This window comes from Tiliqua scincoides, chromosome 4 (genome assembly GCF_035046505.1).
Source record: "Tiliqua scincoides isolate rTilSci1 chromosome 4, rTilSci1.hap2, whole genome shotgun sequence".
In the NCBI taxonomy this organism is placed as follows: domain Eukaryota; kingdom Metazoa; phylum Chordata; class Lepidosauria; order Squamata; family Scincidae; genus Tiliqua; species Tiliqua scincoides.
The window spans coordinates 211729741-211757085 of NC_089824.1; the positions used below are offsets into that span (position 1 = coordinate 211729741).

At 45.1% G+C, this 27345-nt stretch overlaps 1 protein-coding gene across 1 annotated transcript in view; it reads right to left on the minus strand.

Moving 5' to 3' along the window:
• Nucleotides 1-367: 367 nt before the first annotated feature.
• Nucleotides 368-27345, minus strand: part of LOC136648594 (piezo-type mechanosensitive ion channel component 2-like) — a 69833-nt gene continuing 42855 nt past the window's right edge. The window contains 17 exon segments of the mRNA XM_066624714.1: nt 368-632; nt 2538-2766; nt 5321-5400; nt 8747-8863; nt 9886-10055; nt 11465-11557; nt 12385-12573; nt 13702-13849; nt 15003-15161; nt 15258-15472; nt 16190-16337; nt 17730-17856; nt 18742-18925; nt 20731-20919; nt 21846-22104; nt 24573-24800; nt 26483-26649. Of these exon segments, the coding sequence (XP_066480811.1) occupies nt 377-632; nt 2538-2766; nt 5321-5400; nt 8747-8863; nt 9886-10055; nt 11465-11557; nt 12385-12573; nt 13702-13849; nt 15003-15161; nt 15258-15472; nt 16190-16337; nt 17730-17856; nt 18742-18925; nt 20731-20919; nt 21846-22104; nt 24573-24800; nt 26483-26649 (2958 nt within the window). The 3' untranslated portion in view covers nt 368-376.

Here is a 27345-nt window from a genome sequence, read left to right on the forward strand (position 1 = left end):
TGGGTATTTTTCAATGAAAACAGGGTGCAGCTTCAACTCTTCTGTGTAGGGAATTTGATCTCTTCAAGATATCTGAGTCCGATACCTCACTGGGAGGATCTTTCCCAAGTTTTTGGTACAAACAGTCCTGCAGATTTAGGCACTCAAACATAAAAACATTCATGTTGTACTTTTTATTTTTTATATTTAAGTAATAAATTGCATACATGCTTTGTCGTCCTGACTGAGAAGCTCATGCACCAAATAAACGTTACACTTGGATGAGCTCACCTGCCATGCAGCTTTTGATGTACAATCTCTTCCACGTGTATATCAACAGTTTCCCAGTGGCATTTCCTTCCGGAACAATGGTGATCTGTCACCATTCCATTCCCCATTATTGTTCCTTAGGTTCTCGGGTCCACTTGATCATGGTTTCAGGAGATCGGTACAGGAAAATGAGTTTTGCAAAGAGCTGCTCTTCCAGCTCCAGCTCCCCAGCCTCTCTCACCAGGAAGATGTCTGTGCAGAGTTTCAAGATACGATCTACGTTGGGCAGCTCTTCAAACATGATGGAACGTGAGATTCCATTGAAAAGCTCTCGGATGAATTTTCCAATGACCAGAACAACAGACATGTAGAGGCCGACAATGCTGAAAAGAAGGAGACAGAAACAAAGGCCAAGGTTATTTTTTTCAGGTACCTGTTGAGTTGTGTGTGAGATGGGGGGGTATTTACCCCAACAGTGAGTGTGGACACCTGCCCTGTCTTTTTCAAGGCAGCTCTGATAAGTATCTCAAAAGCTCTAGTGTAGGGGTGATCAGCCTTTCCACTTTAGGGATCCTGGACCTTTAACAATTGTGTAAAAGAGGGAATTTCAGCAGGTGCAGCTTGATATCTCACAGATGACAAGCTGCACCTGCTGAAATTCCCTCTTCTATATAATTGTTAAAGGTCTAGGATCCCTAAAGTTGAAAGTTTGCCCACCCTTGGGCTAGTGTATGGGGGTATCACCATCACAGAAATCACTATTAACACAAGTTACAAAGTACATGTGGATTTTCTTGGGAGTTCCTGCAAGAGCAAAACTATCTACAGCTCAATTGTTGGCTGATATAATTTGTTTTTCAAGACAACTCACAAGGAGACACAATTCCAAAAATGTGCCCATACGATATTCAGATTGTTGTCAAATGGAACCAAAAACCCCACAATAAGGTTGTGCCTTTATTCGGATCAACCCAGAAGCAATAAAATATAAAACAGTGAGTTTCTGAGTCTTACTGAAGTCTTCTCAGATGGTGAACACAAACCAGGGAGACACATTGTAGGAGTTCCAACCGTCTGCAGCTTTTACTTACCGGATGTGAAGTCATCATTTTTTTTTTTTTTTAAAAAAGGTCTTTTTTCTTTCCTCCAATCACAAGTTAAGGAATCTTCAGTTCTTAGGTCAATATAGTAATATATCTTACAATGGCTTTGTCACAGAAATAAGGCATAAAAAGTAATAGAGGGGGTGTTGCTTTGAACAGGTAACAGCAGCCCCTAGCATGGAGGCACTCCAGGTACTTTCTACAAGTAACAAACGAGTCATTGGAACAAAAATAAAGCAAATGTGTTTTCTGCCCTGAACAAGCACAGTCTTAAGGGAACTATGTGCAACAAGTGAGTAACAAATGGACATTCAGAGGTAAAGCCCAATTTGATCCCTGTGGGCTCAGATGTAAACTCTTTACCATAACAATAGAGAGGTTCCATGGGTTTAAAAAAAAAGCGCTCTCAACACAGTGTATGGTGGCTGTACAACTCCAGAGTGCTGCCAGGCATGAAGGCATGCCATTTGTTGGATAATCTTATCTTGCACTGTGGCTTAGAATGCCGTCTGGGAGTAGAACTGCACATGTGTTCATTCAGTGAGATCAGTGATTGCAAGGAAATGCTGGCCTACAAGCCAAGTGCAAACTCTGGCTGATGGATCAATAGATCACTCACAATTATGCTGAAAACAAAAAACAATTCACAGCTTAATTCTCAGTAGCAAACCAAATAAAGGGAATTAGTATTTAGTAAATAAATACTAAATACAAATAAAGGGAATTAGTATCGGGCATTTGGTGGGCCGCTGTGAGATACAGGAAGCTGGACTGGATGGGCCTATGGCCTGATCCAGTGGGGCTGTTCTTATGTTCTTATGTTCTTAGTACTTTTGCCTAGCACAGCTCCTGTCCTCTTGTTCACGCTGCAGGTATTCAGAGCTTTCATCTAGTTTTACAAAGCGGTTGCAATAGCTGAAGGCCTCATCTTTCCCATGTGGAATTTTTCCAGAAAAACATATTTCAGCAAAGGAACTGGACACAAAACCGGACACTGAAAACTTCCATTACACCATCCAATGTTATACTTTTCACTATGGTAATTTGCTCCACAAGGAACTGCTGCCGTTTTGCACAAGAGCAAACCTTCAGAGGAATGACAGGCTCCATCATGTTGCAAAAGGCTGATGGGTTCGCAAATCTCAAGTAAGCTAGCCAAAGCACATTTCAGTGGAGCATGCTTACCCATATCCTGCCAGGAATCCCAGGCTGGAGGGGCTGACCTTATCATTACAGATGAACAGCTCCATATTCTGGCTGCACCCATTACCCAAACACCCAGGCTTCCGTTCCTTAACAATCCACCATTCTGGAATATGGTTTGAAGAGCCATTGGCTGGTAGCTGCTGCAATTTGATGGTGATATTTCTGAAGAAGGCCGTCTTCTCGATATCCATTGGCTTATTGGAATGAGCTGTTCAAATGGGAACAACAGTAAGATGCCCAGGCTACACATGCTACATCTTCCTCCAATTCATACAACCTACAACACAGTAGTAGCTGAGTGCACCCTGGACAACGGTTCTAATCTAACCGGTTTCTCCATCCCCACCGCTTACTAAACAATGCTGATACTGTTGACAGCCCAATCCAGAGGGCCACAGCACTGGCCCTGTGCCGGCACCACTAAGCCGGCTGTCGCAAAAAAGTACCGTAAGGCACTTTTGCGCCAATGCTACTAAGCCCTGCGTCAGTCGGCACGGGGCCTCAGCGCCAGAAAATGGCCACCAAGAGCTCCAGCTAGTATGGCTGCTGGCCAGCAGCAGGGCTCTTTGGGACAGGGGGAGGGCAGGAAGGGGGCAGAACTATGTGGGGGGACAGCAGGAGTAGGGGAGGAGTGGGCCTGGAAGGGGGGCAGAGATGGCCGCAGGCTCTGCTCTTGTATCCTGTCCTCCCTTCCAGGTCAGGAAGCCCAACACAGGTCTCCTCACTTCTGTGCCAACTCAATAGCTGGTGCTGATCTGAGGAGACCCATTGGGGCTACCTGGGTACTACATGGGGTAAGGGAATGCTTGTTCCCTTAACAAACATTAAAGGGAATGTTTGTTCCCTTACCCTGAGAAGACCTGGCACTGCTTCCCTGCCCCATAGGATACAGCAGTCGTCACTTTGTCGCTTTGCTGTAGTCCTGGACACTAGGGAAGCTTAGAATTGGGCTGTAAATCTGCCACTCTTTGATTCCATGCTCAATCACTAAACAGCATGAACACTCCCATTTTAGCAATGTGCTGGGACTAAAAGGCTGGCAAACTGTATCTTTTCCCAGCCTTGATTATCAAGTATGATTGGGGAATGAAAGAGTTCTAAGCTGGGCTGTCTGCCAAATATTGATTAAAAGCATTTATACCCCACCTTTCTTGCCAGGACAAACCAAGCTGACTGACTTACAGTCAAAATAAAACCCAATAAAACATAATATTAAATAACAAAGTAAAGCACAATAAAATGCTAAAACAGCCCCCCCCCACACCACCCCATACAAGAATCAGGGAAACTTGGAGCCAAAATGAATCTACAATGGCATCAACCCACTACAGAAATAATAACAAAAAGACCTGTCGTGATTTTGTGCTTGGCGAAATACAGTGAGGGGGCCCAAAAGGTATCCAGTGAAAGGTATTCCATAAAGCTGGTGCTACCAAAAAGACCTTTCAACGATGATTAAAGAAACCTTGATTGTATGAGTTTTATGGCGCAATCCTAACCGGTAGTTATGCCGGTATAGGTGGCCCTGGAGGGTCACAAATGTGCTGTAAAAGCACGTTTGCACCTCCTTGGGCGGGATGCATTCAGATGCGCTTACGTGCGGAAGGAGGCAGAAGCCTCCGCTGCGGCTCCTGCACCGCTGCTTGTGTCAGTGCGAGCACGCTGACATAAGTGGCAAAGGTAGGCGTGGGGGGGGCAGGAGGGGCGTTACTGGGAGGGGGAGGATGGGGCCAGAGGCGGGCATGCAGGGAGCCAGGGGCGGGGCTGGAACCCAGCAGTTATGCTGGATCCCAACCCCCGTCCCCGGGGCGGCGGAGCGGCTTCAAGCCGCTCCGCTCTCCTTTGACTTGAGCTACCTCCGGAGGTGGCACAGGTCCGAGGAGACCCATAGGGGCACGCAGCCCTTACCCACGCCCGTGGCTGAGCTGCTGCTCGCTGCAATCCTGTGTTCGATGCAGCGCAAGCCTCCTGGCTTGCCTGCTCCAGCGCGGGTTAGGATTGCACCCTTTGTTGAATGCTCAATTAATTCTTGTACGGTTTGCAAATGACAATAGTTTTGAAGGAAAAAGTGTTTTTAGGTGACACATGGAAGTATTGCAAGAGGCATCAATTTGGAAGAGGCACTTCCTCCTCTGTGAGAGAGGAGGGGGGCAGTAGTATAGCTAGAGGGGGGCAAAACTGCAGGTGCCAAAACACACTAAGTGGCCCCTCCCACTCGCCATCGGAGCCATTCTGGGTAGTGACAGCAATCTGCAGGTTGTCCAGATTCTTCACTGAAGCCGTGAAAGCTAGGGTGGTGTAGTGGTTTGGGAGCTGGAACTGGACTTACATCTAGAAGATCCAGGTTCAAATCCCCACTCGGCCGTTAAGCTTCCTGGGTGACCACGAGCTAGTCACTATCTCTCAGCCTCACTGGGTTGTCTTGAGAACAAAATGAGGGGAGGAACAATGTACACCACCCTGAACTCCTTGGAAGAAGGGTGGTATAAAAATGTGAATGAATGAATGAGTGAATGAGTTAATGAATGAGTGAATGAGGGCTAGAAATGGGAATATATAAATGAGAGCTTTGCTTTTCAAATGTAGGTGGAGAGTCTCAGAGCACCAAATTATGTGAGATCAGCTTCTCTCACTCACATGAAGAATTTGGTTTTCCCATCTTGCAATACATTTGAAATGCCTGAACCTGCTAGTCAGGCCCTCCTTCCTATCTCAAAGTGGAAACCGCTCTTTTTCATTTTTAACTTCATTGCCTTACTTACCCACTTGCAATCGATGTGCAATTTTAGCTTCTACTCCTTCAGTAACCCTCAGGTATTTTGGCAGGACACCAGGAAGTAAACTAGACAAAAAAATGCAAATTCAAAATCTTGGTGACTGCAACAGTTTGTTTTTTTCTACATTAGCCTTGCAGATAATCACTCATGTTGTGTTTATTTTTCACTTCCTCCAAGATGCTCAGAGTGGGACGTACGGGATTATTTCAATTTAGCTTTGCAATAAATGTATGAAGTTAGCAGAAGCTGAGATTAACCACTGACTAACCTGTGGTCACCTTGTGAGCTTGGCTATTTTGAACTCAGGTTTCTCTAATCTAAATCCAGAACCTTGCCCATGATACCTCACTGGCTCACGAATCATTTCTGATTACATTCAGCACTTCCTTTGCTGGCTAAAGTCAAGCTTCCCTGAAGAATTAATTATTCACACATTTTATAGTACAATCTGAGATTCGGGTTGAAAATAGCTGAAGGACTTCATAAGGACTTCATACACTTGGCATCCTTTAGTCTCGGAAGACTACGGTATCGCGCTCTGAATGGTGGCCCTGGAACAGTGTCCTCTCCAGTACGCGAAGCCTGGGTAAAGTAGGTATGGAGGATAGGCTGTTACCCATGCAGCAAATCCCCCCTCTCCACGTCACTGAAATGGTCCAATGGAAAGGCAGAAGCCAATACGGTTGGTTCCAGCGGCGTCGCAGGAGTTGCCAGAACGTGACTGTGTTCAGCCATGAACTGCCTCAGGGACTCTGGCTCTGGATTTTGCCTCGAGGTTGACTCCTGAAGCCTTTTCCTTAACTGGATGTAGCCACAAGGCAGTGGAGGTTTGGGATCAGAGTTTTCCTTCTCTCAGATGAGCTGCCTTCCCAGGCTGACGAGCCCCATCTACCCGGTGGCTGTTTAGTCGCCTCTTATGACAAGTACAGCCAAACTGAGGGCCTATTCTTATCCCCAGCCCCCAGGGGAGAAATAAGGACTTCATAAGGACCTGTGTTTCCTCTCAGTGAAGAGACTGACAACTTCTACAAAAGTTATTTAGAGGGAAAGTCAAGATATACACCACTTATAGTAAATATACACTGCTCAGAACAATAAAGGGAACACTTAAACAACATAATGTCACTCCAAGTCAATCACACTTCTGTGAAATCAAACTGTCCACCTAGGAAGCCACATCGATTGACAATCAAGTTCACATGCTGTTGCACAAATGGAGTAGACAACAGATGGAAATCATAGGCAAGTAACAAGACACCCCCAATAAAGGAGCGGTTCTGCAGGTGGTGACCACAGACCACTTCGCAGTCCCTATGCTTTCTGGCTGATGTTTGGGTGACCTTTGAATGCTGGCAGTGCTGTCACTCTAGTGGCAGCATGAGGCGGAGTCTGCAACCCACACAAGTGGCTCAGGTAGTGCAGCTCATCCAGGATGGCACATCAATGCGAGCTGTGGCAAGAAGGTTTGCTGTGTCTGTCAGTGTAGTGTCCAGAGCATGGAGGCGCTACCAGGAGACAGGCCAGTACACCAGGAGACGTGGAGGAGGCCGTAGGAGGGCAATAACCCAGCATCAGGACCGCTACCTCCGCCTTCGTGCCAGGAGGAACAGGAGGAGCACTGCCAAAGCCCTGCAAAATGACCTCCAGCAGGCCACAAATGTGCATGTGTCTGCTCAAACAGTCAGAAACAGACTCCATGAGGGTGGTATGAGGGCCCGACGTCCACAGGTGGGGGTTGTGCTGACAGCCCAACACCGTGCAGGACGTGTGAACTTTTAGTTGAAAAGCGGTATATAAATACTGTTGATTGATTGATTGATTTGCCAGAGAACACCAAGATTGGCAAACTCGCCACTGGCGCCCTGTGCTCTTCACAGATGAAAGCAGGTTCACACTGAGCACATGTGACAGATGTGACAGAGTCTGGAGACGGCAGGGAGAACGTTCTGCTGCCTGCAACATCCTCCAGCATGACCGGTTTGGCAGTGGGTCAGTAATGGTGTGGGGTGGCATTTCTTTGGGGGGGCCGCACAGCCCTCCATGTGCTCGCCAGAGGTAGCCTGACTGCCATTAGGTACCGAGATGAGATCCTCAGACCCCTTGTGAGACCATATGCTGGCGCGGTTGGCCCTGGGTTCCTCCTAATGCAGGCCAATGCTAGACTTCATGTGGCTGGAGTGTGTCAGCAGTTCCTGCAAGATGAAGGCATTGATGCTATGGACTGGTCCACCCGTTCCCCAGACCTGAATCCAATTGAGCACATCTGGGACATCATGTCTCGCTCCATCCACCAGCGCCAAGTTGCACCACAGACTGTCCAGGAGTTGGCGGATGCTTTAGTCCAGGTCTGGGAGGCGATCCCTCAGGAGACTATCCGCCACCTCATCAGGAGCATGCCCAGGCGTTGTAGGGAGGTCATACAGGCACGTGGAGGCCACACACACTACTGAGCCTCATTTTGACTTGCTTTATGGACATTACATTGAAGTTGGATCAGCCTGTAGTGTGTTTTTCCACTTCAATTTTGAGTATGACACCAAACCCAGACCTCCATGGGTTGATAAATGTGATTTCCATTGATGATTGTTGTGTGATTTTGTTGTCAGCACATTCAACTATGTCAGGAACAAAGTATTTAATAGGCATATTTCATTCATTCAGATCTCGGATGTGTTGTTTAACTTTCCCTTTATTGTTTTGAGCAGTGTATAAATATTTCAGTCTAATAACAACAGTAATACCATTTGTACAGTGCTTACTGAACATGCAAAGCACTTCAGATGCATTTTCTCTGTAAACCACTTTGTGAACTTTTGTTGAAAAGTGGTATATAAATAATAATGTAGTCTATGCATCCCTACGACATGGGGAGAAAGGAGAAGATTGTAGTATGCTGTTTTCTTCATCTGTGAAGAGTCCATTGGAAGTTGACATAGATAAGGTATACAGGTAACATTCTGATTTAAAGATGCTAAAACCCACTACTCAGCAGAGACTCAGCAGTATCCTGGCCACTGAAAGAAAGCCCATACTATAAGGACTTATACTAGCAAATAGAGGTCTAGCTCCAATAAGTCCCCAGTTCCACTAGTCGACCTATAGCTGAGAGGTGGAGCACACAGTGAAAACTTTTTCTACCTGCCTTTCCTATTCAAATGCATCATTTACCTATGGAATGCACTAGCACAAAGTAAATGCAGATTTATCCACAGCTACAGGCCATGTTAGCTAAATGGAATCTTCATCTAGAGGGCTGTATACCTCTGAATGCTAGATACTGGGGACAAAAAACAGGGAAGGGCCATCTGCACAAGGGACACCTTGGAAGTTCTCCTGATTAGAAGTCAGGCCACTGTGCTATGTCCACAAAGATCACTGAAGAAACAAGATGGAGGAAATTTGAATACTGACACTGGCTTCGTCCTGGTCCCACAGAGCATTTGAACGATTTGCTCCCGTACTCCCTTGTCTTCGTATCGCACAGTGTGAATGCCGGTTGCTTCAATATTCTTCACAAGGGAAGCATTCCTGATTTAGTAAGAAAAGCAAGAAAAGTTGTAAGACCACACAGATGCCATGTGGAGCAGGGCTTGGAAGAGGAATTCTATGCTATCTGCATTCCTTGCCACTATGCAAGGGGCAATAGAGTGAGGGAAGGCTGCCTGGGGTACCTTATTTGAGCAAAGCTCCTGAGAAATAACCATAGGAGGGACAAATTGTGGAGGCAGGACTGCAAAGGTTCTGCAGTACCCCATCTGATGGAATTAGTGCTCCATCAGTGCAAGGCCTGGGACACTCATGTGGCGGCTGCTGTGACGGCAATCAGCTAGCAGCCCCAGGCATGGTTAGCAGAGGGGGCATTCTGCAGTTTACCAGGAGAGGACTGGGTCAGGGATCTGGACTGGAGTTATGTCAAGGCGGCCCAGGGCAGATACTGGCAACAGCAGTGGCTCCAATGTCCTATACCCCTGGCCTGGGCTCAACATGCCCCTTTGAACTTATGCCAGCTAAAATTCTGGCACAAATATGAGTAGGCTCATTGGGGGCAAAGCAGCGGTGGAATAGTGCCATCATTGCCTGGTTCACAGCATGCAGTGGACAAACTGAGCACTAACACTAAAATTGAGTGTTGGGAGAGTTAGGACAGACAAAAGAAAATATTTCTTTACTCAGCGTGTGGTTGGTCTGTGGAACTCCTTGCCACAGGATGTGGTGACGGCATCTGGCCTGGATGCCTTTAAAAGGGAATTGGACAAGTTTCTGGAGGAAAAATCCATTACAGGTTACAAGCCATGATGTGTATGTGCAACCTCCTGATTTTAGAAATGGGCTATGTCAGAATGCCAATGCAAGGGAGGGCACCACGATGTAGGTCTCTTGTTATCTGGTGTGCTCCCTGGGGCATTTGGTGGGCTGCTGTGAGATACAGCAAGCTGGACTAGATGGGCCTATGGCCTGATCCAGTGGGGCTGTTCTTATGTTCTTAAATTGTAGCTAGCAACTGCACAGTCTGGGCCAACCCAGGATAGGACTGAACCCTTTTTTTTCACCTGAGAAGCGTCCATTGGAAATTGACATAGATTGCAGAGGAGTTGGAAAGTTCAGCAATCATAGCTTTCCGGCTTGCCGGACTGATGGTCCACAGCAAACTAGCACTGCCTTTGATTTTTGCAACCACAATGTCTTCTGGGCTGTAGTTCACTATAAATTGCATGGCAGCCTAGGAAGATAAAACACAGGGGGATTGAAAACATATCAGACAGAGGAGCCTCCTGGCTTCTAGCTAGCCTCTGCTTTTGCTGACACCATTTGAATTCAGTTGCAGCCACAGTTTTGGACTTGTCAGCTATTATAGCCAAAGCCAACCTAAGTGTTCCAAGAAAGTTTGAGAGCACAGCAGTAGATGCTGTTCTGTCCTGCTTCTAATTCCATCTAATAGTGAGGAATATAGTTGCATAGGTGGCACAGGAGACAGCAACTTCGGAGATTCCTTCCAGCTAGTTTGGAACAAATTACAGTGTACCACCACAATTCAAAAGGGAAGTGGAAAAAAGATGCTGGCTAGGTCCCTCCCAAAGTATGACTAGGTCTCTTCGTTTGCAAGGCTGTTGTGCCTGACAATAAGGGAGGTTTGTTGGATTAATTCCAGGTGGGACATGATGGTAACACATAAACCAGTTCTATGCCTGTAAATGTAACATGATGATCACCAGCTCTAAAGCAAGGTCACTTGGGAGTGGGAATGATTCCATTTTATACTTTTGTCTCTTTATCACACCAGTCTGTGGTCTAGTGAACTATTTGAACTAATAGTTTTGAATCTAATTTGAGCCACAGCTCACTGAGATTTGGCCCAGGAACCTGTTTAAACTGACAGCATTCAATTTTGAAACTATATGATAATAAAGAAGACTATTTTTCCTTACAGTTGTTCACCATTCGGGAGCCCTGTGGATAGGACAGACTAAAAGTGAAAATAAATTCATAGCATATTTTGGTGTCGACTTGTAAAGACACCAGCAGTGGGAAACTAGGGCTAGAATCCTATACACATGTACTTGGGAGTAAGTCCCATTGTCCTCAGTGGGTCTTACTTTTGGGTAGGCACGCATGGGCTTGCACTGTAGGTGACAATGCTATCCCACACACATACCCTGCCACAAGGTTACAATGCAAAGTGGCATCATCAGCTAGGATAAATATATTTTTGCTGCCATTGTGAAGCCAAACTGTGTTCACTTCTGGAACAGAACTCCCTAGGTTGCAACAGGGCTTGGGATTATACCAGTTCCAACACCACAATGCGGTAGAAGCAAGATGGGTTCTCTGAGCCAGAGACGTTGTGTAACACACTCTGTTGCTAACATCTGCTGCCTAAATTGTTCTGATAAAAATAACCCTACTACAATGAGTACACTTTAAAGAAGAAAGGACTGCTTCTGAGATCCATCCGCGGATTTCTTTTGTTTCTACCACTGAATAATCACAACCAGCTTCCAAAGCAGACTGCATGACTTTCAGAAATGCTTGAGGCCTGGTGCCTCTTGTTGGAGAAAGAAGTACTGTGGGCAGCAGGGCCAGCAACAGCAGGAGGGGCTAGAGGTTTGTGCTGTCTGAGCTTTTACTTACAGGATGAAGAGCATACTGAGTGCTGAGGTCATTATACTCTGTGCGAGTGAAAGGGATCAGATTTTGTTGCTGAGCACTCATGGTGAATAAGGACTGAAAGAAAGAAAGAAAGAAAGAAAGAAAGAAAGAAAGAAAGAAAGAAAGAAAGAAAGAAAGAAAGAAAGAAAGAAAGAAAGAAAGAAAGAAAGAAAGAAAGAAAGAAAAGCTAGTATTATAAACTTGAACTCTGCTGTAGAGGCAGCTCATTTTAAACTTGTCACTTTCAGACAGAAGTATAGCTACAGGGGGATGGTGTGTTAAGTATTGCAGGTGCCACAATGCACTGTGTTATGGCCCCTCCCACTCACCATTGAAGACATTCTGACGGCAATGTTTTGCCGTCACTGCCTAGAATAGCTCCAATGGTAAGCGGGAGGGCCCTGTTACATGGCAAATTGCAGCACCTGCAATACTTACCATGCCACCTGTAGCATCTGAAAGTGGTAGCATAGCTATAGGGGGCGGTAGCGTGGTAAGTATTGCAGGCTCCACAATGGTTTGGGGAAGCATCAGCACACAGCTCATGTACGACTGGCTTGCAGGTTTGTACTCATATGAAAGCAGCAGCATAGACTGCAAGCCAGTCTTACACCTGCTGTGTGCTGATGCTGTGTGCTGATGCCCAACCCATGAGCCATCCAGGACTGGCCACAGCTCTCCAAAGCCTCAGGCAGGGCTTTTCCCTGCTACCCGATCCATTAACTGGGACTACCAGAGATCAAACCTGGGGCCTTCTTCATGCAAACTAGGTGTGCCACCTCTCAGCTATGATCCCTCCCAAGTTCTGGCCATGTTAGAACTACAGGTCTGGGTGCCATAAAGGTAGCCTCATTGTGAAAAATTGTCTCTGCAGTGTTAGCTGAAAAGCACAATTGTCTCACCTCGTAACCACTGATGGTAATTTTGACAGATACACCTAAAGGCTGGTTGGTGACTCCGGCCACGGATTTAATCAGAGACATAAGAAGCAGCGGAAACCACACAATGAGGATCAGTATAAAGACAATGGAGCCTCCCATCCCATATTTGACAAGCATTTTCTTCTTCTGCCCAGGAGGCTGGGGGTATTTCTGGAACACATAAAATGATTAAATAAATATATTGAACCCCCAAATTCCCCGCACCAAGGTCATTTGAATTAAAGCACCATGAGAAAAAAAAACCTGAATTCTTCAAATGCTACATATTTGCCTTATGGGCATATATTGGACTTTTCCTACAATAATTTTAACTTCTGGCCATCCTAGGAGTGGCAAGTACACAGGGCACTGAATTCTGCCCACTGAGCCCTGCCAATCATATGCTGAGATTTTCCTAGACTCTACCCACACTCATTCAGGCACATCTTATGCAGCCAAACTGGCTTTTCAATTTTAAACAAAGCTCACAAGTTGAAACATTCTGCATGCTAAATTTTGCACCCAGTTCCGCGTTTGCATGCTGCTTGCCATGGGAACCGGCCACAACCCATCTGATGCGAAAGTTGACTTCAGAGTGAAAATGTCAAGGTGCCGAACATTCAATGCACATCTATTACCCAGCTATTTCACACTCCTACCCTGCCGTATCCCACAGCCTCATGATTTTTTCTACAACATGACAGTCTTACATCTCAGCACCTCAACATTAAAAAGCTACATGTTGTAAGCTGCAAATCCTTACACCTGTTTCCCAATTATGAGCAGACATCAGATGTCAGCCAGTTGGGCATTGACCAAGGATCTGTACCCATCAGAGGGTGCACCTAACCAGGCCAGTCCTTGAATCCTTACTACTGATGGCAGTGGTCATGCCAAATGCACAGTGGGGGACCCCAGAAACCTGGTGCTAGTACTGAATGTAGAACACATTCTTTCACTGAGTTATTATTAACAGTATTAACAGTATTATTAAGGAAGTTAGGAGTTAGGAAGAGCCAAATCCCATTCAACTTTCCAGCACTGGTACAGCCATGCCAATGGGGTGTGCGCCGCATCCCATGGTGGGAGGGTATTGATGGAGGCCTCCACAAGGTAAGCGAACGTTTATTCCCTTGCCTCAGGGGGGCACTGCAGCTGCACCAGCGCTGGAAAGTTGGATAAGTTTGGGTCCTATGTCAAACCTAGATGCCGACTGCATTCAATACTCCTGTCCCAGTAGACAACCCTGCATCATATGGATTTGGAATATAACTATCATCCCTAAAGAATATCACTCACTTTCTCAGATTCTCTCCAGCATTTCATGATGAAAATGTTAGCATAAATATCCTCTAAGCAGATCCAACTGGACAGGCTGAGAGTGGTGTCGGTCCACACCCAATCCATGGCAGCTCTCAGCTCCATTAAGAAAGGTACCAGGCGAAATCTACACAGAGAAGGAAAAAGGGATAGGTTAGGGATACAGGCAAGCATTTTGCATTAACTACCTGAGGCAGTATTTCAAGTTACTTCTGGTGCTTCTGTACTTCTGGCAAATCAATACGACTTTCCAAATGTTGAGACTATTTGTACTTCTGTCTCTTTTGTATCTGTCTACCATGGCTAACCGCAAGGAATCCTGGGGACTGTAGTTTGATGAAGGTACTGAAAATTCTGTTAAAAAGCTTTAAACCCATTGCAAAGCCCACTGGGAGAGTGAATGGCTATTTCATTAATATGAACACTGTGCCATAGTTTTGCCTTGGGTGGTATCTCATCTCTGCCTCCCATGGGATGACTTCAGGCAGAACAATGACTACAGTATGACTTCAGAACAATAATGATGGAATGTATAGGTCTGGGGGATGGGGCAGGAGGTCTGGTCTAGAGGGTAGACCTCCGTTTGCCTGAAGATAACAGCTGAAGGTCGCAAGTTCGAGGCCACCGGCACCGTGAACAGTGAGACCTTGAAGCAGCTGACAAGCTGAGCCGAGTTTTTCCATCTGCTCTTTGGCCACCCTTCAAGTGAGATATGAAGGATTGTCAGCTTGCGTGGGAGGAAACTGGAGGCCAGAATGTGATAGCAGATCATAAAAGGATCCATTTGAGATGTTGTAGTTCTTGAAAGACAGAACCTTTGTCAATTGTAAAAATCCCTATAGGGATTTAGTATAGCCTGCCTGTGTAAACTGCCTTGAAATAAAGTCTGAGGAGAAATCTGAAGACCATGAAAGGTGGTATATATAAATACCTGTATTATAGCAGGCTGAATGTGTATGATGGTGACTTTTTCAATTATTTTGGCAGGGTTGCATGACTGTTAGGGGTTCAGGAGTCCTAAACCCAAAACACTTTGTGTGTATGCTTGCTTATAAAATGTACAACTCCTCCAACATGGAGGTGTTCAAAGTGGCTATGAAAGTGGATAAACAATGGCAAAATTAAATACCTGTCATACAAAACGTGGCACATGTCAGAATCATCTCACTGTCTGGCAATGTCTGGTGCTCCTGGAGGCAGGCACTGAACATACTGGCTTAACTTTCATAAAATTTTCAAACTAAGTTTTTCCTGCCATCTGTTATACAAATGCTCCTTACCCTTGAAATAAGAAGAGGTTTATGCAGTTATATCTCTTAGTCAGAAAGTTGCCCAAGACCCGTTTAGGGTAACCACATTTAATCTGATATGCTGACAAACCAAAATAGATGCATTTGAAAAAGTACCACAGCTGAGCCACTGGATTCCTGTTAAATCTCCTGCAAATGAACAGAAGAGACATTCCGTTTTTCCCCCCCTTGACTAACAATGATGTGAGATTAAAGGCTTCTCTTGTGCCAGACTAGAAGTTGCACCTTTCTGTTACTCCAGGCAAGATGAAGAACATCCAAAAGTGGATGCCAAAGACAAGAACCACCTGAAGAACACACTTCCCAAACATGTTCTTTCTCAAGTAGATCGCCCGATCAACTATCATTGTGCCAAACTGCATCAAGAGCATCACGAGGAAAGCTTCAGGGACCTGGTCTTCTGAAAGAGACTCTGTGATGTCAGCAGCAGCAGAGTGTCTCTGAAATAAATCAGAAGCATTCACTTACAAAACCTACACACAAAAGAAAAGGTGCAGCCTTAGGCTTTGAGCAAGAGTCTATGAGTACACTGCATCCGCATTACAAATATAAGTTTTGTGCCAGTTTAAATTATAGCTTCCCTGAAATGATCCTGAAAATGTTGTTGAGGGATGTGATTTTAAGAGATTCCTTCTCTTGCCCAGTACCCAGCTCCCCTGGTGAGAGGTGCTCCTATTAAACCAGTTTGCGTCTGTGGTATACCTATGTCCTGGTTCTTTAGCACCTTCTTCCCAGTCCTCTCCCTTGTGTTCATTCTTAAGACCAACCTCCCCACTCTTGACTTCACACTTCTGCAGCCACTGCTAACCCTGTTTCCAGATCGGCCCCTCTCCCCTCCTAGTGCATCAGCAGTTTCACTGAAGCCTTGAAGATATTGCAGACAGCATCCCCTTGTTGGCTAGCAATTTGTCCTGGAAAATATGGCCAGGTTGGATTCTCAGCAGCAGAAATGCTACAGTTTTCACTGACTAGAGACATGGCAGAGAGAAGCATGCAAAACAATGGACTGTTCAGTGACTCCACCTGGGGTTGTCAGAAGGACCTGATTCTAATCCTGCACTGCTTCTGATTTGGTCAGAACTTTAGTTCCAGATTATGTGGCACATGTTCTGAGCACCTTTCATTTTAGAGGTTAACCAATGCATGCTTATACTTACACCAAAAGCCCAGAAGCCAAATATGACAATAATAAAATTAATCACATCAACGAGGAACATGAGAACGTAAACATCACAGACTGAGCTGTACTCTGGATGAATAATGTCGTAGAAGAATTGTTTGATAGGCCAGTAAATCTGAAGAGCACTGCAGATAAAAATGAATCCATGTGAGTCAAGCTACAAAGTGGTATTATGGCTCTCAAAAGGACAACTCAAAGAATGTATTCATTCTTAACCCCTGCTGATTGGGTAAGAGGCACTTTTTCAAGTGGGTGCTCCTTTTTTTTAGCAGGGGGAGAGTAACTGGCCCATCTCACCCCAGCAGTGTCTGTTCTGGTGGCTGTCTGCTGGTATTCTTTTGCATCTTTCTAGATTGTGAGCCCTTTTGGGACAGGGAGCCATTTAGTTATTTGATTTTTCTCTGTAAACCGCTTTGTGAACTTTTAGTTGAAAAGCAATATATAAATACTGTTAATAATAATAATAATAATAATAATAATAATAATAATAATAATAATAATAATAATAATAATAATAATAATATTCAGCATAATTTCAGTAGAAAACCCTACTAGCTAGAGGCAGCATCACAAGCACATAGGGCTGTAGGGCTAGAAAGGTTCTGAATGAAGGCCTCCTCATAGAGACCCCATGTACAGAGTCATGATCCACTAGTCCCAAATATTCCTTGAAGAAAGCCTGGCAATCAATTACAACCTTTTTTGCCTCTGCATTCCAATAAAATGTCAGCCAATCGAGACATGTTAGATTGGCTTTTCCATACAAACAGCGGTCAACTATGAGTTTATGTTCATGTCAGCAGTGAAAGGGGTTTCCACGGGAAGGAGCCTTGAGGCTTTCTCTGCAGGTATTCCTTCCTACTACTTCTCAGAAATGACATGTAATGGGAAGGAGTTACAGAACAACAGTTGCATTGGAATACCTCATTAGGATGACCAGATGCAAAGGAGGACAAGGCCTGGTTGTACAGAACAGGGAATTTTGGCCAGTGTCACTTGCCATACAGAGATGAGAAAAGAACTTATTTTCCTAAACCTCTCCTATACAGCTCTTAACAGTACAGAAGAGTGGTCATCCTATTCTCCAGGCAGCTAGGCACCAGTTCATAGCTGGACATCTCCAGTAATTTGCACTTCTCATTTGCCTGTCATTTAGTTTTCATCCCTGGATTCTGATTTTGTTCTGACTCTTGTCTCTAGAGTCACATTTGTTGTCTTAGCCTAACATTCCTCAGAGGGTTGTTGTGAGAATGAAATCCCACAATTCCAAGTGTGCTATCTTAAGTTCTTTGGAGAAAACATAACATATAAAATAAAAATAAAATGGATTCCAACAGCACTGAGCACTTTTCCACACAATAAAACAATTTAAAAATGCAAGCTAATTTTGCAACGTGAATACATTACACACAGACATAGCAGATAAACTGTAGAAGCGGCTTGGTCCCGCGTCCCGATTCTACCATGCTTCAAAGTCTCACTTGCATTATAAGCAGAACAAAATAGATGCTATTTACGTTTTGATCAATAGCTTCCTCGCCTTCACCATCTGCTGGTGGATTGTCTCTTTGGTAAATCTCTTCCTATCAGTGAGTCTTGTCCTGAAAAAATTCCATTTCTTCTTGGCTCCCTTCAGTGGCTTGCCTGCCAAAAAGAAAGCAATATGAGCTCTGCTCTGGGAAGCATTAATTTCATAAGAGCAGTGCCCCATTTGAGGCTCTTAGCAACTCATGTGAGGTCCATTCGCTGAATGCATGACACCTCATCCATCATGCACTCCGCAAACCATTCACAATCAACCCTTCAGGCATAATTTCCACTGATCTTTGTATAATTTTGAAGTGAAAGCTCTGGTGACAATTCCTGCCTCGGGTTCCCCAAAATGCCAGCATTGTAATGTTATGACCACAGGGAGGTCAAGTTTTTAGGTGTTTATATGAAAAAGTGTTTATACAAAGAGGAAGCCAAGAGACTAGTCACAAGCCAACCAACAGCAAAAGAGAAGAATGGAGAAAGGTGGAGTAAGAGCAATAAACCTGCAACAAAATGTGCCCCCTTGATACTGTTCTTCCTGCCCTCCTCCAGACACCCCTGCAACCTTATTAGGTGTGGGCAGCAGTGGCTTCGCCCACCTCCCCATTAGCAGATCCTCCAACTCCCATCCTTGATGAGTAACACAAAAAGGAGATGGCACTGCATCCCATTCTTATTCACAACTTGGAGTAGAGACAAAGGAGTTTCCACTGCCGAGTCCTATTCCCACCTTCACAGTGGCCAACGGGCTTCCTCCTCAAAGTCTTTGCACCCTGTTGGCCAGGGAAGATGGTGGGAGAAGCATGCAGGGGCTTTGGGGAGAAAGCTCATTGGCCAGTTGGAAGAGTGGGAAACTCACATGGAAAAAGAGGGAGTGACTGGCCAGGTGGGTGCTCTGATGGGCTGGGTTCTCAACCAGTGCCTGACCTGGCCAAACACTGGTGCCCCCCAAAATGTAACAGTCACACATATATGTCCAACTACCTTCAGGAACACTCTTGCTGTTTCCTTCGAAGGTGTCTCTTGAGGGACTCTGAGATCTACAGGTGCACCCAGCAGCTGACCCAGGCTGACATTCCTTCAGATGGCCTCTGTGGTCTCTGTTCTTTTGCCTCCGTGTCACTATCTTTCTCTTTGAGTCTGGTGTTGGGATAACTTTGGAATCCCAAAGCCCATAACACTATGAAACATAATACAGTGAAATTTATTGTGTATCTTTAAAACATGGGAAACACAAACCACTCTGGAAGGACAAAAGAATGTCAGTCAGTTCCCCATGGCTAAGAGGGGCTACACATGGGCCAGTTCTGAGGAAGCAACACTGGAAGCTGAGAGAAAGACAAGGAAACAGAAGAACAATGGTGAATATTCACTTGCAGATAAAAATATAGACCTGCCTTGCAGTTTTGCTATGGGATACTATGGTTTGGAAGCACCAGGGCTTTTTTTGTAATGGAACGCACCGGAACGGCGTTCCGGCACCTTTTCCCCCCTCCTCTCCACCCCCACCTTTTTTTCCTCCCTGCGCTGCCCCGCACTGCTGGCTAGGGAGGGATTTGAACCTCCAACCTTGTGCTCCACAGCCCAGCACTCTTTCTATTGGGCTATAGGAAAGCCCATAGTTAAAGTGTTCAGAACTAATATATAAGGTCTTGAGCCCAGCTGGTGGGCATCAGCACCTCAAGTATTAGTTCCAACACTTTGAGCCTAAGAGTTCCTATGGCTCAATTGCTAAAGTGCTGGTCTGTGGAGCCAGAAGCTAGGGGTTCAAATCCCTATGAGGAATAAATATTTTTTCAGGTGGGGAGGTGCTCCATGGCTGCAAAATATAAAGGTTGGTTGCCAGTTGCCAAAAGGGGGGCCAGTTGAGGCTGCAAAACTCCTCAAAGTTCAGTCCCAAAGCCTGCCTGGCTCACCTAGTGGGTCCAGACCCATAGTTTAAGAAACACTACTGTAAAGCACAAAATAAATACAAAAATTTCAATTTGTTGGCAAACATCAGTGTCCATTCTTTCATTCATACAGCAAATAAAGTACGTATATTGGCCACCTGTGGGAGCAAATCGTCTTTGAGATGGACAGACCCTGAGATTTATGGTTTCATTCTAGTGCAAAATGTTCAGTTTGGTTCTGTTCAAGTCTGCAACTAGACAGGAAAGCAAGATGGCAGGAAGCTGGACGCTTTAGTTGAAGAAAAAAAATGACATTTAGGCTGGGCATTGGAGGCCTAACAAACAAGAAACAACACCTTACTTCCTTCAGTCTTGCTGGGCGGTTCTCAGCTCCTGCTCTATTGTTTTGTGTACTGCACTGTATAAATCCACCCCAATGCAGAAATGAATGAATCTGTGCAGTAGTGGAGCTAGAGTGATGCAAAATGGTAAGCAGCGCAGGCTCCCGAACCTGAGTGTGAGCAGCCCCTCCCACAGGCTGTTGCCACCTGAATGGTTCCAAGGGTGAGTGGGAGGGACTGCTTAACATAAGAACATAAGAACAGCCCCACTGGATCAGGCCATAGGCCCATCTAGTCCAGCTTCCTGAATCTCACAGCGGCCCACCAAATGCCCTAGAGAGCACACCAGATAACAAGAGACCTCATCCTGGTGCCCTCCCTCGCATTGGCATTCTGACATAGCCCATTTCTAAAATCAGGAGGTTGCAGCTACACATCATGGCTTGTAACCCATAATGGATTTTTCCTCCAGAAACTTGTCCAATTCCCTTTTAAAGGCGTCCAGGCCAGATGCCAGCACCACATCCTGCAGCAAGGAGTTCCACAGACCAACCACACGCCGAGTAAAGAAATATTTTCTTTTGTCTGTTCTAACTCTCCCAACACTCAATTTTAGTGCTTACACTCCTATTGGGGTGCCTACACTACTTACCATTTTGCACTGCTCTATCCACGCTACTGAACCTGTGCTCTAAAGTCACTTTTAAAAAGTGGACCATGTTCTCCGTCCTGTGAAGAAAGGTTTGCAGTACCTTCAAGATATACTTGTGGAAGAACAAAGCCAGCAGTTGCAGCAGATCAAAGTATACATAGCCATCCTTCTTCTCAATCCCAACAATATTTGGCAGCACAAATGGCTCTTCTGCATTGATGCCACAATAAACCTTAGTGGTCCAAGGAAAAAATCCAAACTGAAAAAAGTATTTGACCACAATTGTTGTCTGGCAGGAGAAAAGGAAACAACAAATTAATTGAATGCAGTGATCTCAGGACAACTATCCGCCAAAGAAACAAGAACTCTCCTCTCACTATCAGGTGACGGTCTCTGACATCCTCCTTCCAAGCTAGCTTCTAGGAAAGCTGGTTGGCTCTTCAGTTCTGCAAAAGTAATTTTTCACCCTGTGCAAAGAAGTACCTCCCTTTATTCATCTTCAATCCCCCTTCCGGTTTTAATGAATTATCCCTGGTTCTAGTTTTGATCCCTGGTTCTATCTGCTCTCTCTACACCAGTGATTTTCAACATTTTTCTGCTCATGGCACACTGACCTCTATGGTCTTTTCTATAGTCTTCACTTGCGATGTCACTTTCATCTTCCGAGAGACTTTTATGGGTACTTCTAGGGCACTTTTAAGGGTACTTATAGGGCAATTGTCTGTAGTAACAGCTTGGCAGAGGAAGGGGGACAGACCATTCATTACTACAAACAGTTGCCCTAGAAACAGAGCTGCAGCACCCCAAAGAGATTTTCAGCCATTTTCAACTGCTGTGCTCCAAACTCCCGCTCATGCCTGCAAATCTTTCAGGGCACCCCAATGTACCATGGCACACCAGTTGACAATCACAGTTCCACATCATGCATAATTTTATAAGTCTCAGTCATGCCCCCCCTTAATCACCTTTCCCCCAAACTTTCAACTTCTTGTATGCAAAGGAGGAGGACAGTGGGAGGGGGAATTATGAAGCTTAACCATTTTTGCCCGGCCCACAGGTGTACACATTTGGTCCCCGTTGCGTATATGCAACATTGGGCAGAAATGGCTTAAGATTCATGGCAGTGCATTCTTGACACCACAAACCATGGATTTTAGGATAGCCTTATTTACATTCATCACTTTGCCCTAAAAGTAGCACCTGCTGAATACCCACCTCAGTGTAAATTATAGCAGTCATCCAAAATAATTTTGTAGGCCTTGGAATGGACAACATGGCCCACAGAAATATCAGCATAGGCAGAACCAAAGTTAGGATGGAGGCGGAGACCATGTGATTCAGAATTATCACAAAATAACACAGCATTTCTGATTTAGACACAACGGCATTGTATAACGCAACTCCCAGCTTCAGAGGGCGAGGGAGGCTCTGGTAGAATTCCTCGGACTGCTCCAGCTCAGTGTCAAGAAAAGTTCTGGACCATTTAAAAAACAACAATAAACCAAAACATCACTAAAGTAAGAGGGTACATCTACCAACTTATATATTTTAGAATTAGTAGCTTATTTAAATTACATTGGAGAGAAATGAAGGCTATACAAATGTAAACAGAGTTAAGTAAATGCATAGAAATTGATTTACCTTCAAAGTGAATACGTAGGTGTTTCCTTGCCCTGGGGAAAGCTCCTGTTGGCCTAGTGGGTCAACTTGGACCTGCACCAGCTATAAAGCTATGTACATAGGTGGTGCTGGTGCAAGTTGAGTGCCTCCATGAAGGCGGATAAGGCCTGGGAAGGGGGCTAGGATTTGGCAGACGCTGCTGAACCTGCCCTTTCCCAGTCCTGATCCACCCTCCTTCTTGCCCTGTCACCTCCCCATTCTGCACCCTCCCCTCCTCCCTCCAAACCCTTGTGCCTACTCACTGGCAGTGGCAGGTATCTCTAGTTCACTGGCATGTGGACCAGGCCACTCACCGCTTGCTACAGCGTTTGCAACAGCCAGAAAGAAAGTTACACCACAGGAATGCTTGTTCGGGTGTCGTAACAAGTGATTAGAATTAGGCCAAATTTTTTTGACTTAAAGCATCCTGGAAGTGCTTCCTAATCCAAAGATAGTTCCTTTTGCTAGTAATAAATATTTATTGGAAGGAGTAAGCAGCTTCAACAGAAAGAGAACGGTAAAAGATGGTTTTTCCTATGACAGCACTGCAGGGATGAAAACAGTTCTGCATGCCATGCAGATATTAAAAACACAGCATCTCGCTTCTGAGCAATACTAGGGAACCAGGAGTTCATCACCAGCAAAGGGGTTCACCTCCACTTGCCCAAACTTGCTGTTTTCTACAGGTGCTCTGAAACAATATGGCAGCTTTTTGGATGGAAAAGAATGTGTATATTTCACTTACGTATAAATCTGCAGTATAGTGAATCATATCCTTGCTCCATCTGACTTGCTGATGCTGGGCTTTCCAGATGGTTGGGCAGGAATTTTCCTCTGCCTTCCCTGGAGATACCAGGGATTGAACCTCTTATATGAAAAAGCCAGGGATTGAACCTTTTGTATGGGACCTTTTAGATGAAAAGCAGGTGCTCTACCACTGAGCTACAATCCCTTCCCTTTCATATAACAGTAACCCAAGCTGCACCTACAAGATGAGGCAGGTTATAAGCCCAAATAAATGCATTCTGAAGAGATGCCACCAGCATCAACCAGACCAATTTTAGGGACTGACTCAATATATAGCAGCTTCCAATGCACATTAACTAGACCACCTTATCCCTGGCCACCAAAAGTTAGCTTAAATCAAAACATCTGGAAGACACAGAGGATGGGGCTTTGGTGGATGCTTTGTGCACCGAAACCCACCGAGTTGGCAACCTTCAGTCTCGAAAGACTCTGGTAACGCGCTCTGAATGGTGGTTCTGGCACAGCGTCTAGTGTGGCTGAAAAGGCGAATTCAGGAGTGACAATCCCTTCCACACTGGGAGCAAGTATAGTGTGACCTTGGTCTGTCTGTCTGGCTATGGGCCTTCCTTCTTTACCTCTTTGCCTCAGTCTGTTGGCAAAGTGTCTCTTCAAACTGGGAAAGGCCATGCTGCACAGCCTGCCTCCAAGCAGAACGCTCAGAGGCCAGGGTTTCCCATCTGTTGAGATTCATTTCTGTTTTCTGTTGCATGGTGCAGAGTTGTCGATCCGCTTGTCGGTTTTCACCCTAAACCCCACGCACCCCATGAGGTTAACGGACCGTGGCGAGGCAACACCTTACTGGCTGGGGACTGCCCAGCTTAAGGCAGGCAGTAGCTGCCCAATGAGATGCAATGATCTCTCCCACCGTCGGAAGCAGCCCCTGGCGTCATGCTCTACGCCAATCGAGCAAAGACTTATAACCGGTAAACTGCTGCTTCCCGTGTTGTGCCGACGCCGTATGGCGAAGTTGGAGTGTCCTCTCCAGTGCGCGAAGCCTGGGTAAAGAAGGTATGGAGGATAGGCTGTTACCCATGCAGCAAATCCCCCCTCTCCACGTCGCTGGAATGGTCCAATGGAAAGGCAGAAGCCAATACGGTTGGTTCCAGCGGCGTCGCAGGAGTTGCCAGAACGTGACTGTGTTCAGCCATGAACTGCCTCAGGGACTCCGGCTCCTGATTTTGCCTCGAGGTTGACTCCTGAAGCCTTTTCCACAACTGGATGTAGCCACAAGGCAGTGGAGGTTTGAGGTCAGAGTTTCCTTCTCTTAGATGAGCTGCCTTCCTAGGCTGACGAGTCCCATCTAACCCACCGAGTACCTCTCTCTTATAGAGCTGTGCTGGAACACAAGACTAGAGGCTGCCTTTTAAACACCCCAGGGATCTCAAACTTTGTAAGTCATCACCAGCACATGTTCACAGACAATTGCAATTTAAAACACAGTATTATTATTAGAGGTTTAGTGGTAATGACTCTTGCCTGTTCAGAAGCAGTTCACTGGCTGTCATCCTAGCAGGAACTTTGCTCAGTGGCCTGCCTGCTTCTTCCCTTCTAGCAAAGAGGAAAGCAGGAAGTTCTTCTGTTTCTAATGGGGAACTGCTCCGGCTGTCCAACTCTGTACAAGAAGCTGTTGGGGTGACCCCTTCAGAGCTCCCTTCTTCCATCTCCTCATTTCCTGTCATACCCTCAGCAGCTTCACTGGGTGGTCTCCTGCATCTAAAAGGCACAAAAACCAAATCCCTGTGAATCTGTGTGGTCTACTCTACTGCTGCAGGATGAGCAGTCTTAACCTGCTTGAGGACACTGCAGGAGAACATTGACACATAATTGTTCTAAAATCAAGATGCCCATAACCAGCTTCTGACTCTTTCATATAGTCAAAAGTGAAAAGTGAGGGGATTTTGAATCAACTTTTTTACGTCTTAGTAGCCACACCAGGCAACTACACTGGCGATAGGCAAGGACAGGCAACTACACTGGCGAGTATCAGTGGTCCTTCAACAGAGGAAGAGCACCAGATGTCCCCCTACTGCAGTTCCAGTCCTCTTCCCATGCAGGACACAAACATTACAGCAGAAGCATAGCTGCCTATCCCAGCTTAAAAGAGTCACCATTGCAATGAGAGCACAGTTATGACTTGGTGGTTAATACACTGCACTAAGAGCAGAACCTCCTATGTTCACATCTCCACTCAGCTTTGAGATTAGCTGGGCCACGGCTGGGTCAGTCATTGTCTCTTAGTCTAAGTCAGGGATCTCCAAACTTTTCAGCCAGAGGGCCACATCAGATATCTGGCATGGTGTTGAGGACCAGAAAAAAAAAATTAAAATATAAAATTCAAATAAATACATTGTTATTGTTATTGTTATTGTTATTGTTATTATACTTTATTTTTACCCCGCCTTTCTCCCCAAAGGGACTCAAGGCGGCTTACAAAACAAGGTTAAAATACATTAAAAACATAGTTTAAAACTGATTAAAAATAACATATTGTAAAAACAGTAGTCAGATAAAAACTAGTCAGATAAGAGCATAGCGCAGCAAATTAAAAAAGGATCAGGCCTGTAAACAGATGTTAAAAAATATTAAGAGATGTTAAGAGATGTTAAAAACGCCAGGAACTCAGAAGGCTTGTCTAAACAGAAGGGTCTTCAGGCCTCGCCAAAAAGTTTCAAGAGAAGGAGCAGTTCTTAAGTCAAGGGGAAGGGAATTCCATGGTGTTGGTGCCACTACTGAGAAGGCCCTATTTCTTGCCACTGCCCCACATTAGTGATGGAACTTAGACAAACGAATAAATGAATTAATGGGCTCAAATTTCAAGGATTTTTCTAAGCACCAACACAAACAAATAAAGCACATACTCAAATGAATCCCCAAACAGAGGCCTCCCTAACCATCACAAAGCCTTCTAAGGCCTTCAGAGGGCACAAAAAAGTTACTTCCAGTTTTCAGGAAAACCAGGAAGTGATGTTTTTACGCTTTTAGGCACCCCCCAGACTGGACTGGACAGGAAGGTCCAGTGACTGGAGCACAGCTCTAGTTATGTTCAGTCAAGTAGGCCAGAGGCTCTCAGGTGACCAGAGAATGGCAGCGGGCCGGATAGAGATTCGCCACAGGCTGCGTCAGGCCCCCAGGCCAGGTTTGGAGATCCCTAAGTTATCTTGCAGGGTTGTTGTGAGGGTAAATGGAGGGCAGAAAACCTCAGCTCCTTGGAGGAAGAGTGGGATAGCCATGTGACAAATAATAATGTCATTGAATCCAAGGAACTGGTGCTACAGACAGCGTCTCTACCAAACTCCAATGACAAAGGAAGACATAGTGCATAGTGTCCTTGCTGGCCCGGGAAAATGCTGTAATTTTCTAACATGCTCTAGGCAGTTCCTGCTCACCTGAGATGTGCAGATAATGACTGAGCATCTTCCTTGCATGGGTGTTCAGGAAACTTATCTTTGCTTTCACTCATCTCTGTCATCTCAGCTTTAATTTCTCCATCCTCTGGTTGGCATTTCCTGACATTATAGTACTGAAGTACAGTGACTGCTGATGCTTCTTTTCCCTTCCAAGAAAAGCAGCGGGCAATTAATTTAGGATGGACAAGAGTCTCTACTGAGCAGCTTCTCTTCAGTAAAGGGAACTGCACCAAGCTGATTGGGATTCCCTGAAAGCTTGTATTAAATTAGCACTTCTAAAATCCAAAGGCCACCACGTGCACTTTCATGTACCAGAGAACAAGCACAAGGAAGGAACAAAAACCCTGACAATGAACGTGAAGATATTTGAAGGCACTACCTAAAATGCCAAAAATTACTAAATTTTGAAAACATATTTCTGAGGACATTCCTGCCAAAGTTGTAAAGTTAATAATAGCAAGAATAATACTGCTGTTTATTTCCTAATTTATTTACTTAAAAAGATTTCTCTGCTGCTCAAAGTGGTACACAAGACTCAAAATACAGTATAAAATCCAATCAATAAACACATTTAAATAAAACTTATAAAAACAATTGAAATGGTATCGGTGCAGTTAAAAGATGTAAAATCAGCAATAATATTAAAACAGCAACAGAGGACCTATAGGTACCAGATTTAAAAGGGGTCCCTTTTATTATGCATTATTATGTTATATAGTGCCTTGACCTTACTTGGCAGTCTACAAAGAATGATAGGACAGAGCTCTGCCCCAAGGTGCTCACAATTTAGAAACTGACACAAGGATGACAACAGAAGGGGAGGGAAAAGGAGACAGAGGTAA